The following is a 14,991-nucleotide window of genomic DNA, read 5'->3' as shown; positions in this document are numbered from 1 at the left end:
TTGGGTAACTTTTCTTGTTTTGTAAATGTATCGTAATTTAAGAAGCTTTAAATATTTTTACAGAAAACAAGAGAAAAATGCTTATTAAGAATGTCATTTTTTTGCAGTGTTGCTGTGCTATGCCAGTCTCTTCTTGCTCATTTTGAATCTCATAAGTCAAAGTGTTTTAATTTTGATTAAAGTAATTGAAAACAGTCCTAACTGGAAAGTATATTAAGTAGTATTTAAATCTACAGTAAGTTACTGGCAAACCTGCTGCAAATACTACAGCAAAGTTTTACAGTGTAGAAATGACACATGCTACATGTTGAACCCATCAAAGTGCATAGCATGCTTTTTATATCGGCTCCCAGGACAACATATGTTGCTCTCCATTTCTCATTTTCTCTTTCTCTCAATCGCCGGTCCTCAATCTCTCTCCTGGTTCGCTCATTCACGTCATTAGACAAATGATTATCCGGGCTGCTATAGAAACTACACTGTTCTGTGCGTCTGGCTGGCTGTCATTATTGAGAATGTGTTTTTGAAAAGAACATCGACAAAGGCGTGTTAGTGTCTCTGACTGCGCACCTAACCCTAAAATTACCGTAGCCACTCGCCTTCTACATTTCAGCTCATTATGTCATTATCCAATTAGGATGACATCAGCATACACCCTTAACCCCATACTATCTCCGATGCACTAGAGATGGCCAGAGGAAATGATGTTAGAGCAGTCAAATCCAATTAGTTAACATCGCACACACATAATGTACACCCGTGAGAGCTGGAAACAGGGGAAATGGGCAAATAAGCATCTGGCAATATGTGTGTCTCCAGTGGACCTGCTGAAGCTGAGCAGCGTGGTGGACATGTTCAGAGAACAGGATCTTCTGCAGAGCGAACACGTGATGGATGTGGTGGAGGTCATCCACGCTCTCACCTCCCTGTACGAGAGACTGGAGGAGGAAAGGTCCGTACTGATCAACATCCCCCTTTGCGTCGACATGTGCCTCAACTGGCTGCTGAACGTTTACGACAGGTACGACCCTGACCGCAGTGTCACCCATAATCCCTTTCACCTGTATGCAGTGACCCTAACCTTCTGTCAACAAGATCCATTTATCATCCACATGTGTCAAGGTTTTTAACCTCTCTGTGGCATTACAGGGATTCAGGGAATGATATTTTGCGGGATCCAGTGTAAAATGAATTAGATAACTTAATCACTAAAAGTCATGTCGGCAGGCAGCCAATCAGACCACAGGAGGAGTTAACAGCCCCACTGCGTGACTCAGAATATCACGCTCTGTGCCAAGCTCTTGACTGAGGACGTCAAACACATTTCCTAGCAAATGTTTTTTTTAATTGGCAATTTATTTGTAAAAGCAATGTATTTCTTTGTTTTTATTTTTCAAATATCAGTCAGACTTTTGTCTTTAATGTCTAGCAGGGTCTAAACTACCTGCTGCTAACGACTGGAAATCAGTGCTCTCACCCTGCAAATAATTGGTTGTAATTGTTTTTTGTTTTGCTACAAACGCTGGATGTGAATAAGAATGAACAACATGTATGAGAATGAGAATGACATGCTCTCAGTCGAACAAGATGGCAAACAAGCTAGTAAATGTTCCCTTTGGTTGCAACACAGACAGCTGATGTCTTGTTTCACTAAGCGCAGTGCGGTTTGTGTTTGATCTACTTTCTAGAATATTTTTGGACCTGCGCAGGTGTACGAAAGCAATCTGATTTGATTTGCTGGTGCCATCACAGTGAAGCTCCACTGCTTTCTGAACTGTTTTAAGCTTCTTTGCTATTACATATACAGTACATAAACATGCTCTCAAAACATAAACAAATCTAGAAATTTCATTACATAGTTCTACACTTTAACCTCTCGTCAAATTCTTGTCCTATCAAATTGATCAAATATACAATCTGTAGCATCCCGCCCCCTTTACTATAATAGCAGCTGAAGCGGCGCAAGAAACGTTATTGGTTATTTTAAAAGGGGGGAGGGGCCACTCGATATGTCACACACTAGTGGTATTTGTTTTTTGAAAAATGTTTACTATTCATGGGTATTAAGAAAAATCTATAACATGGGTGGAAAAAACACTACAAACATACATATAAATGTTTAAGGTTGAAAAAAACAATCACATCATTTTCTTTAGTAAACGCTACGAACAGTTCCCACACACCCAAACAAGACACAAGGGTTGAAGCATGAGTGTGTATATCACCCTATATCTTATAATAAACAATATATATACCGTACGTGAGTGAGATGTATGTCAGCACGGTTGTGATTCGCACCATTGAAATCAGTGGAAGGTCAATGAGGTATTACCAGCAAATTTAAACAGATTGTGCGGGAATCTCACCAGCAAACTAGACAGATTGCGTGTGGAACTAGATTCAGGAGGTGTAATGTACATATACAGCATGTTATATGCAGTGGGGTTCACAAGTCTGAGGCCAGTGAAAGTTTCACTTTTTTTTGTAAATGCACATTTCTCTTATCAGTGACACTGTAATGCAGGATTAACAAGAATTTCATAATTTCAAGATGTTGTACTTCATCCTTTGTGATTCAACTTCAGCAAAGAGATCTACGACTTAACAATTTGTATAAACACATAAATACATCGATACAGTGTATATATATTGTATATATACTGATAATAATATCCGTGGGTTATTGTTATACTATTGATATTGCTGCATTTGTATACTATGTGTGTGTGCAAGCTTCCGGCCCTGTTGCTGTTTGTGTTTTATTAGTGTGCAAGCCCCCGGCAGATTCCTCATCAGGATTCTGAAGTGGGAGTAGGCAGCTCCTCCAGAACTTCATATGTTGACCGTATAGCAGCTGTATATTTTTAATGACTGTGTACCTACGATAGGCAGGTGTTCCTGCATTCCAGGTTCCTAGTACATTCTGCATTACAATGTGAAGGGACTTTCAATTCTGTTTGCTTTTGTTCACCTCCCTAATACTGCCAGACCGTATGACTTTGAAAGTAAATGAGTGGAAGGATCTTTGAGCTTTTGAATGTGTTAGTGAGTGTTATCTTTAACTTTGTGAAATGTGTCTTGTTGTTGTATCCAGTGGGCGGAATGGTAAGATGCGGGTGCTCTCCTTCAAGACAGGTCTGGTGATTCTATGCAACGCTGACATCCAGGAGAAATATAAATGTGAGTGAAGAACTATAATCCTGCTGCACCCCGGTGTCTTATATTTTCAGACTCTGATCCCTTTACTCTCACAGAAACCTGTTTGCATTTTTATAGTTTCATTAAGATTTTGTTTATTACGCTGTTTTTCTTGTGGGCACTGTTGGCTGCTTTCACTATCCTTGTGGAAATATTTGGTCTTCACAATGCATTCAAAATCTGACACGTACACACATCAACCCCGCAGTGAAGGTGATTTCAGGGTTTAAATATCCTTGTGGGGTTGTTTGGTCGTCACTATGTGGGCCAAACTTGACCCACACCTTGTTTTATCATTACTGGAATATGGGATCCAATAAAACTAGACAAAGCTCTTTGTCACAGTGCAAAATCTCAACCGTAGGGTTTGCTCTCGTGGGGATTCCTTCTCAATTTTCTGATATGTCATAAATCCGTGGCCTACAATTTAATCTGAGGGGGCGTTTTGACCGGGCGGTCATGAGCCAGTAAATAAGAGTCAGGTGCGGTGCACTGCAGAATGCACTGGAGGGAAAGACTTGCTGTCAGAACTCCATCTGTCAACCATCACAAACCCGAAACTTGTGTGCAAGTGAGTTTTATATTAGTAAAGAGAGCAGGAGAGCACTATTTGATTGATCAGTCTTTGCTCTCTGTGATAAAAGAATCTTCATGATTTCAATAGTAAAGAGCACATCTGTTGTTGCAGACGGGGGGGACTGTTGATGTGTTTGCGGCAACGGTGCATGTTAGTGTGAATTTGTGTGTGTGTGTGTGTGTGTGTGTGTGTGTGTATGCACGGTAAGGAAGAGTGTGTGCCAGCCACCACAGATATATGCTATTTTTACTGGCACTGTAGAGAACGTTCTCACTCCTGTCAGAATCACTCTGTTCACACGATGACTAGTTTCATGACACGCACACTATCTAAACTGTTCCAGTTCTCTCAGCTAATGTTAGGCTTTTGTCCAATTACATCAGTGCATTTATTAAGATCACGCATGCAAATCACACCAGACTCAGCGTTGCAAAAATCCTTTTCTCAATCAGTATTTTTCATTTTTTTAAACATCTTTAAAACGTTGTAAATATGTCTTATTTATGTTGGTTATATATTTTACTGGAATAAAAAGGGATTTTTATCGCACTGTACGTTAAGATGCCAGCCATCCTGTCTCCGACCCCCATCACGTCTCTATGACCTGAAGATCATATTTAAATCTCACACTCCCTCCAGAAGTCTTCATGCTGACACAAAACTCTTTTTGTCTAGCATCTCCTCATGCATGATTCAGTCAGTTCCTCTGTGTGCGCGTGTCGCAGATCTTTTCCGACAGGTGTGCAATCCGGGCGGACTGACAGATCAGAAACATCTCAGTCTGCTGCTGCACGAGGCCATTCAGATCCCTCGGCAGCTCGGGGAGGTGGCAGCGTTCGGAGGGAGCAACGTGGAGCCCAGTGTCCGTAGCTGCTTTCGAATGGTAAGACTGTCAGACTTGGACTGTCACTTAAGGTCCGGTGCTTTTGCGGCTTAAAGTGGACAAGAACTGCTACTTTTGACTGACATCGTTATATCATTTTGTGTGTATAGAATAGTGTGAAATAAATAATGAATGAATGATAATACCGAAAAGACAAATAGCAGACTCTGGGTGGTCTGTACCCTGATTGCATCACATTTACATCTGCAAGACGTATTTTTTGGATTGTTTGCTTATACCTCTTTGAGATGTCTCCTGTCAGATGTCATATAGACATCTAGAAGATGTCTGTAAGATGTTTTTGATTTAGAATGTATGTATTTATCTAAGAAGATGTTTTTACACTGCAGATGTTTTCCAGATCTTTAGCAGACATCTTACAGACGTACCTGTGCTTTCTTGGTAGGGGTGACGTCTGAGGCTGAGACATATTCAGCTAGCCGGATATTCTTTCTCTCTTTGTTTTTGATATGCTATGTAAAGGATCCCTTTACACGGGCCCTCTGCTCTCTGTAATGAGCAAATCTTCTTAAATATTTGTACCAAAGGCCCACTTTCTCAGTTGTCTTCTTTATGGCCCGTCACATTTATATTTCGTTCTCTCGCACTCTCTCCTAACTGGACTGTGCTGCTCCTTTTTGTTTGGGCTTCAACACACACAGATTAAAGAGCTGTTGTGTAATTTTATTCCACTGGGTTTTGGTGAGTCTTCGGCCATAAAAGTACTCTATGCTAATATGCAGATTGAAATGCTTGGCCAAAGCATTGTTGACCTGAGAACTAAATGAAGACTTTGCGGTGCTCATGAACTTGTTCTGGGTTTTAAAACATAACAAGTGTTGCTTTCATGTAATTGCATATAGTATATTTTGGCTCACACTATGCTTGGAGAGTGCTGATGTAATGCCCGCCGAAATCTTCTCAAATCTCATATCTAAATCTGTAATTCTGAAACATTGCAGCAGCTCTTCGGAACGCACTCCCCTGGCATTTCATTATAATTGTGAAATAGGTATAGGGCAAAGGGTTTTTGTCGAATGCCCTTAAACCTTTTATTCCTGGGTGTGCCAGCCCGTAGTTAAATTTATTCCCATTTTGGAGCATGTGTGCAGTTTCAGGCACACGTAATTAAAATCCATTTATTTTCACATTTGTTCCATGTCTGTTTTTTATTACTGGAGGAAATGCCATCGCTGTGCCAATCAGCACTTCCCAATTACCCAATTTATCACCGTCTGGATTAATCACGTCAGACAGATAGAGCGATGCGTCTTGGCTGGGCTGTGTGTGCTTGGGCATATGTGTGATGAAAAGACTGGTGCGTTTTGTTTGAAGTTATGGACAGGTCTCTGGGGAGACTTTCGGCTCCCTCTGTGGCGGCATTGACTGTTTGGAACCCTTGTTGTTTTTTTCAGTAAAACTTCTGGAGTGTTGCACTCAACTCCACACTACAGAATTTCTGTTATACAGTTATACACACACACAGGACACACACAACCTCAGTTGACACCACACTCCAGCGAATGCCAAGCGCTACGCTAGAGATACTCATGTTAATTATGTAGCTCTGCCCGAGCTTCAGAAAGCGCCCTGGGGAAATCAACCTTTTAATGCATCTCCAATGTGCATTTAATGAGAATTTAGTACATTCCAGATTTTTGTGCCATTTTTTCTTATTAGGGTTATTTCCTGTTATTCGTGTTTCCTGCTGTGTCACGGTAACAAGGGGCAGCCTCATTGGGAACGTGTCTGTTTTCTTATAATCACACAGTTGTTAAGGAGTTCCCATCAGACACCAGAAGTTTGGGGTACCTAATTGGGCGTGTCACTATGACCAGTATGGCATCCGCCTTTCTTGTAATGTTATTTTATGGTTTATCTCTAGGCTCCGGGTAAATCTTCCATTGAGGTGTCTCACTTCCTAGAGTGGATGAGTCTGGAGCCCCAGTCAGTAGTTTGGCTTCCTGTTCTCCACCGAGTGACCGTAGCTGAGACAGCCAAGCACCAGGCACGTTGCCACATCTGTAAGCAGTGCCCTATCAAGGGCTTCAGGTGAGGAACTACAATGCTGAGAAATGGCTTGTAGAAATAAATAATATAAAGGTTTGTGTTTTATACGTTTTTTTTCTTGATCAGCGGGGCACCATTGTAAGTACAATAGATGTGGTTTACCCAGATAGTTCACCCAAAAATAAAAATTCTGTTTTCAGTTATTCACTCTCTTGAGGTTCAAAACAATGGGGGATCAATGAGGGTCAGTGTTGTTTGGTCTTCTTTTGTGTTCTGCACAAGGAAGTGAATAACATGACTGTGAGTACATGATGAAGACATTTTCGGTTGAACTGTCCTTTTAATAGAACTGCAAATGCACATCTTTTGTGGAACAAAAAAAGGAGTTGCACCTTTGGATACAATGACAGTGAATGGTGGCTACGGCTGTCAAGCGTGATATTTAGTGAATGTCGACAAATTGCTGTCGGTTTCTCTGTCCTAGATATAGTGTTTTTATAGACTACATTTATGCTTTCATGGTGCTTTGTTTGTCCCCTTTGATGGCTGAAAGCCCTGGTCTTTATCTAGTATCAAACTAAAACTCCTACATTCTCCTGAAATTCTGCTTTTGTGTTTCACATAACAAAGTTTTGGGGTCTAGAAAGACTAGTTAGAGGAATAGAGGAATAGTTCATTTTAAACTTGTTTTACACAACATTTTAAACACAAACGAAGAATGTTGTTAACCAGCACCCATTCAATTATATTGCTTTTGTGTCCATACAACAGAAGTGAATGGGTGCCGGCGCTGTTCGGTTAACAACTTTCTTCAAAATATCTTCTTCTGTGTTCTTCAGCGGAATGAAAGCCATACAGCTTTTAAATGACAAGAGGGTGGGTAAATGATGACAGAATATTCATTTTGGGGTGAACTATCACTTTAACAGTGAAAAGTGAACATATTGGGTAAATCATTTTTAATTTTTGGAAGACCCTAAAAAGCCGTACTTTTCACCAGGGTACAATTATTTTATTGAAACTGTGCACATTCCTCGTTTTCTTCACATTTTTTCTATTGCAGATACCGAAGTTTGAAGCAGTTCAATGTAGACATCTGCCAGACGTGTTTTCTCACCGGCCGCACAAGCAAGGGCAAGAAACTACACTACCCCATCATGGAGTACTACACACCGGTATGTACACTTGCTTTTTTGTGCGAATTTCTCCTTGCCAACTGGCAGCTGTGTGCTTGCTCAAAAGTAGCAAATTCAATCTCTGTTGTTCAATGGCACTATACAAAATAAATATAAATTGAACTGAATTGATCATCTGCAATGATTGACCATTGATGAATGGTTTTCCCATGCTCCATTTTGAGTTTTATAGGTGGTTGTCATTATTATGCACCGGCTTTCTGTAGCTGCTCAAGATGATAGATTGAGATAGGAAAGCAGATAAATGTTCTGAGGAGGAACTGATGTACTGGCTGTGTTTTGGATGGATGTTATTCAGGAGATGTGTTATCTCTCTCTGTTTTTTATCTCCATTGACCAGTGCTAATCTCATCATTTGCATTACTGACAAAACTGTTCACAGATGGAGAGTTTTTTATGATAGCTAAAATGAAATTATGTATTAGGATGAAAAAAACATTTGAAATAGAAGATATGATGAGTAAATAACACTTGCAACACATTACCAATGCATGAGCATTGAAGAATAATTATGGTTGATTTAAATAATCCAATCCTATTATGTTTGAGATTGCTCCACTTCAGCTGTGTTAGCTTATTATCTCACTCAAATGAATCGGGAATGTATGAAATTAATCAGCTATATCCATAAAGGTAAAATTACAAATTGCATTTGTGCACACAATAAAGCAAATGCACCTGGGAATTTGGTGCATGCTATTTAAAGTGTGTAACTGGTGTTATGTATATGATGTTGTTGTAAAATTGTGCTGTGCATAATGCAATTGCCCAAACAGTTGTTAAAACATGGACAATAGAGGGATAGTTCACCCAAAAATGACAATTCTGTCATCATTTATTCACCCTCATGTCATTCAAAACCTGTTATATGACTTGTTCTTTTGTGGAAGATGATTTTAGAAATGTCTCAGTGGTTCAGTGTCTATACAATGGGATGATTTTATCAACGTTCTTAAAAATGTCATTTTTAGTATTTTGGAGGTTTGGAATTCAGAGTAAAATCGCCTAAACCTAATGAATACGACATGACAAACTTTTTTTATCAAAACACTGCTTAAAACAAAAAATGTGTAAAAATGAACAGTGCCACTGGCTCTTGTTCTCTGTCTTTCTCTGTCTGTCTCTCTCTGAATCATTGCAGACCACCTCAGGCGAGAAGATGCGGGACTTCGCTAAGACGCTAAAGAACAAGTTCCGCTCAAAGCAGTATTTTAGTAAACATCCTCAGAGGGGTTACCTGCCCGTCCAATCCATACTAGAGGTGGAAAGCTCTGAGACGTGAGTGAGATTTCCTGTCTCCTCTGATGAGAATCTCCTCCCGAGCACCAAGGTTTATGAATAGAGAACCATGGAACACAACACAGTTTGTTTATGACAGCAGGGAGGGAGGGATTCTTGACATGACCCACTTCACAACTTCATCCTTGTTAAACACAAGCTTTTGTACGTAACATGCTGCTTTGCTAACAGATGTGTGTGTGTGTGTTCTGACAGGCCCTGTTCATCTCCCAGGCTGCCTCACGCGGACACACACAGCCGAATCGAGCACTTTGCCAGCAGGTAGGAATTCAATCTCTCACGGACAACGATCGCACCTCACCTTTGCTCTGATACTCTCCCAGCGACTTCTCTGCTCACTCCCCTGAGCTCCCATTGGCATATTGATCCTCTTTGAATGGATACTGTTCCAAACTGTGGGCTTGTAACAACAGAGAGGGATGGTGAGAGAGGGAGAGAGAGAGACATCAAAAGAGAGAAAGGGTGAGATGGCATGCAGAAGGGTAGACAGGGGTCAGATGCTTTCCTGCAGAAGAGTGAAAGCTCCATGTGGAGGGTCTGGAGGGCTGAAGGGAGCTGCCAGCACGGATCAGTCTCTGCTCTGGCGTGACCGTGGTGCACATTACACACACCGAAACAGACGCAAGACAAAACAGAAACATGCTACATACAGTGCTGATGCATATATACAGTTATTGCTGTGGGATTTGGTACAGAGGAAAAAGGTTATTGCATTTTTTTTTTGTTTATTTCTATAGCATTTGCATTGTTGAAAAGCAGCTTTAAAGAACATACTTAAAGCAGAAAGTTTAGAGTCAGGAGAGAAATAAGGCTTACAGAAAATACATTTAGCAAAAAACAATTAGAGACATTACAGAAACAGTATGAAAATGTTAAAAACAGTAATATAATCAAATGCATTAATAAAAATGTTGCATTAATATCATAAGGTGTACATTACAAACTTTTGAAACATTATTAACTTTAAAAAGAAAAATAATTGTTTATACACTATCAGAAAAATGCTCAAAAATGTGTAAGAGTGTCTATTAGTATTTCATTGGTACTAAATACAGCCGTGGAAAAATAAGAAACCATTCCAAATTTGTATTTAATCAGCGTTTCTGGATGTATTGTGGCCATTCCAGTCGAGTGTCTGTTGAATTTCAACCAAAACAAACCTCAGGAGTGAAATAGTCATCCAACAGCAATGTGGATGACTGACAGCATGACAAGACACATGAAGCCTGTGATAAAATTAATATTTTTGGAACTTTTCCTAAACACGTACATAAAAGTGAATATAAACTTGTTTCCTTTGCAGTATTTGTATAGTCTGAATAAATGTGGAGCATTTGCTCTGTTAATTTGCAAATAAATCCAAATAGTAACTATATTTTTATTTGAAATTTGGTGAGACATATTGTTAGTAGTTCACAGAATGAAACGAAAATGATAATTTTACCTAAACACATCATGTAAATTCAGAAAAACTGAAAATAATTATATGAATCAAAAAGGAAAATAAAGCTGACGTTATTTCCTGTATTTATGTACCTAAATGTTAGGACCATTTTAAAGGGTATTGTCCCAGTGGCAGATCGGGTACAGTTTTTGATAGTTTACTCCTGACAGTGTAAAATAAACCAAACCAAAAATAAAACATCTAATCAATGAAGTATTATCCCTCCAAAACTGTATAACAGAACAGGTTTTCTGTTTAAAAATGACATGTTTTCATCTGGTTCACTCGACTTTACTGACTATTCTAGTATCTTTATTTGTAACTAACATAACCATAGTGTTGTTGTGCTGTCTGTTGAGCTGTAGTGAATCTCATAGCCCAGTGTGGCTGGTTTGGTTCGACTACAAGGGATATTGCCCCGTCTAACTGCACTGCCAACCACCTAACACACGCAAATAGACAGCATCAGCCCTTAGCTTACCCTACCATACTGTGCTGCCAACTGTCTCCGCTCACACCCTGCTACCTCTTATCTGCACTACAAATAGACCTGAACACACACCCTCACCCTCACACACACGCACACACTCTTTCTCCCTTTTTGCTTCTGTGCACTTTTGTATTTATCTGCCCTTTTCTCTGTCATATGCTCGATTTCAACTTCTACCCTCCAATGTCTTATTCTGCTTCCCTCTTCCTTCCGAATATTGGTCATTATTTCCTTCATCTTTCTCTGTTCTTTACCTTTTTAATGACCTTACTCTGACTTTCCAGTCTCTTACCACCTCTGGTTTCCTGCGCTGTCTGCGCTGTCTGCATTGGTTGTTCCTTCTCTAAACAATATTCATTGTTTTTTTCAGCTGTCACCAGTCAAAGTGTTTCGCTGGGGTCCATTTGCCTCTGAATGAATGTGTAAAATGTTCTGGGATATTCGCCTCACCGAGTTCCAATAGTCTTGACTAATTTACAGATGAAAATGTATGGATGTTTGAAAGGAGGAAGGTTTAGCTTGCTGCACATCTGAGGGGCTTTTCGCATGTTTTGAACCCATTTTAAGCCCTATAGGTAAATGCAGGGTTTTATGTATGATTTACACTGTTTATACCCTGGGTTAATAATTAATCCTTGGTATTTAGGTTTCAAGATTTCACACTGAATTTTGTAAACCCTGAAGTAACATTCAAATTAGAATATTCATGAGATCAATAATATTGAATGTATAACTGCTACAATCTGCTTTATTAACTAACCGTCCAACTGTGCACATAAGTGTGCTCTCGCTTGTTTTAGTCACACGAATAGTAAAAAAAACATTTGACATATCTCTTTGACACTGTACAAATCTTATTCATATTTAATGATTGTGTACCAGAGGTGGGTATTAACGCTCTACATTTATTTTGTTACATTTACTTGATTAACATTTTGGAAAATATGTACTTTTTAAGTAAAATTAAAAGTGTACTTTTACTCTTACTTGAGTAAATTTCTAATAGAAAATCTGTACTTTTACTTCGTTACATAACTTACATTGCGTGACGTTCCTTCGTTCCTTCATTTTAAAATATGCTTTTTAAAACGCGTTGTTTATTTCAAGGTTGTCGTCTCTTTTTACGGGCATTCCCGAGTGATCGATTCTTTTGAGTCGATTCTTTTGAATGCATTAATTGAACAATGGGCAAAACCATTTGAATAGGCTAATGAATCAGTTCAAATGATTTGTTCAGTTCGCAGCACGATCTGAATCATCTGAAGCAGGATTACTCACTCCTCGTAGCGCGAAACTTAAGAACACGCAGAACACGCAGAGCGTTGGATGAAGTGGATATTAATCTATATTTATACAATCAAAACTGCAAATGTGTCATATTGTTTGCCAGCAATGATAAATGCCCGCCATATGCGCGCACCCGCGCGACCTGTTCGTCAGACACAGCAATGCGCGTTACCTGTCAGACACAGAGAGGTGGGCTTGCAGAAATATACATTTGAAGAACAGAAGGAAGAAAACTTGTTGATGGGCGTGTGGTTCACTGTTTACTGTTTGTTTACAAGTAAGAGCGTTTCACAACACACACGGTACACAACACGAGAAAACATGAGCTTTGTTCAAAAATGTGTATTTCATTTAAGAGAGCACTGCATATGCTCTAGATCATCTTAGGAAATGCTCTGAGTTTAGTTCATGCTTTAGTTTGACATGGTCTATTATTCTAAATAAGTTGTGTAAACTACATTGACATCAGGACTAGATGAAATTTACAGAAATGCTCGTCTCTTTTGTGTTTGTTTATTCTTTAGTCGCTGTATGTATATTGCAAAGATATCTGCTTATGATAATTAAAAATATTGATTAAAATGTCATATTAAAATATTGCCATTAATATTAATTTTATGTAGTAGGCCTATATAATCAGATACAAAGTAACTAAGTAACTAGCTACTTGAGTAGTTTTTTCATTGCATACTTTTTTACTTTTACTCAAGTAATTTTTAAAATAGTGACTTTTACTTTTACTTGAGTAACAATTTCTCTAGTTACTTGTACTTTTACTTGAGTAAAGATTTTGGCCAACCTAGTCTGGGCATTGCTTTACCAAGGGTTTAATGGCATAAGCCTGCAGTCTAATGTAAAAAAACGTTTCCCAAGTTTAAAGGAACAGTTCACCCAAAAATGAAAATCTTGAAATAAACTATTCTTTTAACAGAAGTGTGTGGATCCAAACGGTCTGATTGGAAAGAATAGAAGAATTAATTTTTCACAGGTTCTTTTTAAATATGTATGTTTTCTTTGTGGCTTCACCATGTATGCCATGAGCTGTTTAGCTTAGTTCTTTTAAACCAGGCGCCAAATTCTAAGTGTGTTTTATTCTATTGAATTAAGTGAATTCACTATTTTGTATCATGTTTTCATCTGAGCCTTTGATTTCAACGTGCCTAAAGAATCTTCTCAAGAAGTCCATTTGTGTCACTGCTTTTGAGAATGTGCATTCCTAAATTGTGCCGCTTGATTTAAGTGTCAGCAAAATGAAAAAAGATAAACCTTTTGTGGCTTCCAAAATGCTTTGCACGTCTTAATGGAAGAATTCACATCCCTTTCGCCGCCCAACAGAACATTCATTCACTTTTATCTGATAGTTCTTTCCTTCAGAAAATATGAACGATTACCAGAATGTGCTAGCACATTACTTATTTCCTTCATTGTCAAGAACACTCGCTTTAAACTCTAATAGAAAATTAAATTAATATCAGATATGTCGTATTTGCAGTGAGGTACTTGGATACTCTGCAGAAAGAGAATATTCTTGCTGAAAGATTGTTTTCAGTAGAAAAAGCAAATACATTATAAACTAATCTAGATGGAGGGGGTGGCACAATAAGTCAACTTGCGGATTTGGCTAGACATGAAAAGGAAAGAGACTCTCGTAACAGAGAGTAACACTGCTCTGGATCTAAACACAGATACATTCTCGGTCTATTTCAAGCTTCTCAAAGGAAGAAATTGTTTGTCATGTACCTGTGATCCGAGTTTGTGACCTCTCGTTCTGTATCAAACAAGGCAGAGCAAATCACCACAAACACTGAGAAATATCCATTAAGACAACCACCGAGGCATGTGTGTACATCCACTCTTATGACCTTGCACCCTGAAATCCGTGACCTCATTTTCCATTCTGTAGTCCGTGGAACTGTCTGTCTTCGACACCTTTTGATTGAATCCGGCTGATTGATGCTGCAACACTACCAATTAGCGGGCATCATAACAGGCAGAAGGCTTAACCAGCACCACAGCTGTCATTGGCTTAAGGACACCCGGTGGGTGAATGGATATTGACTTTCTGCTCTTCTCCGAGGCGGACCCATCCTGCATGTAGGCTTTGTATTCTCTGCTGTTCTTAAAATTAATTTGGCATTTTCCTTGCAGCTCTCGCAAGCAACGGGACGTGAATGCACTTAGCGCTTCTCATTACGCTCTCCATAGAGGCTCTTACATTGCTGCTAATTCACAGGCTGTCCTGGTACGGCAGTGACATCTCCCCCTAGTCCCTCACCTAAGAGCATTGCTAAAAGCAAAGTTTCACCCCTGTGTTGCTAATGGTGAGCACGGGGACCATTGTGAACTCCCTGTTGTGTTAAAACTGTGCCAGGTTAACCCTGTCTTGTACGATACACCCGGACTTGCACTGCATAAAGATCAAATTTCACACAGCCGTGTGTTGTGAATGTGTAAGATTATTAGCATTGCCTCAAGTGGTGCTGTTAGCAGTAGCTTAAAATGTCATCATCCATTCTCTTTCAGGCCAACAGCTGTTAAATCTGGATAGCTTAAAGAGAATCTGGTTGAGCCAGTTTCTAAAGTTTTTAAAACGTGTCTAAATCGCTC

General features: G+C 39.3%; 1 protein-coding gene across 7 annotated transcripts in view; it reads left to right on the top strand.

Annotated features, from left to right (window-relative positions):
* Positions 1-14,991, top strand: part of drp2 (dystrophin related protein 2) — a 126,530-nt gene that overhangs the window by 99,002 nt on the left and 12,537 nt on the right. For all 7 annotated transcript variants that reach the window (XM_057349537.1, XM_057349539.1, XM_057349538.1 and 4 more), the window contains 7 exons: positions 820-1,021; positions 3,095-3,180; positions 4,501-4,658; positions 6,544-6,710; positions 7,732-7,843; positions 9,006-9,142; positions 9,359-9,424. In XM_057349537.1, coding sequence (XP_057205520.1) covers positions 820-1,021; positions 3,095-3,180; positions 4,501-4,658; positions 6,544-6,710; positions 7,732-7,843; positions 9,006-9,142; positions 9,359-9,424 — 928 coding nt within the window. The remainder of the gene's footprint in view (positions 1-819; positions 1,022-3,094; positions 3,181-4,500; positions 4,659-6,543; positions 6,711-7,731; positions 7,844-9,005; positions 9,143-9,358; positions 9,425-14,991) is intronic.

The sequence above is a fragment of the Triplophysa rosa genome, linkage group LG13 (genome assembly GCF_024868665.1).
Source record: "Triplophysa rosa linkage group LG13, Trosa_1v2, whole genome shotgun sequence".
Classification (NCBI taxonomy): Eukaryota; Metazoa; Chordata; class Actinopteri; order Cypriniformes; family Nemacheilidae; genus Triplophysa; species Triplophysa rosa.
The sequence above is the reverse complement of the archived record's forward strand: the minus strand, read 5'-3'. Positions and strand labels throughout refer to the sequence as shown.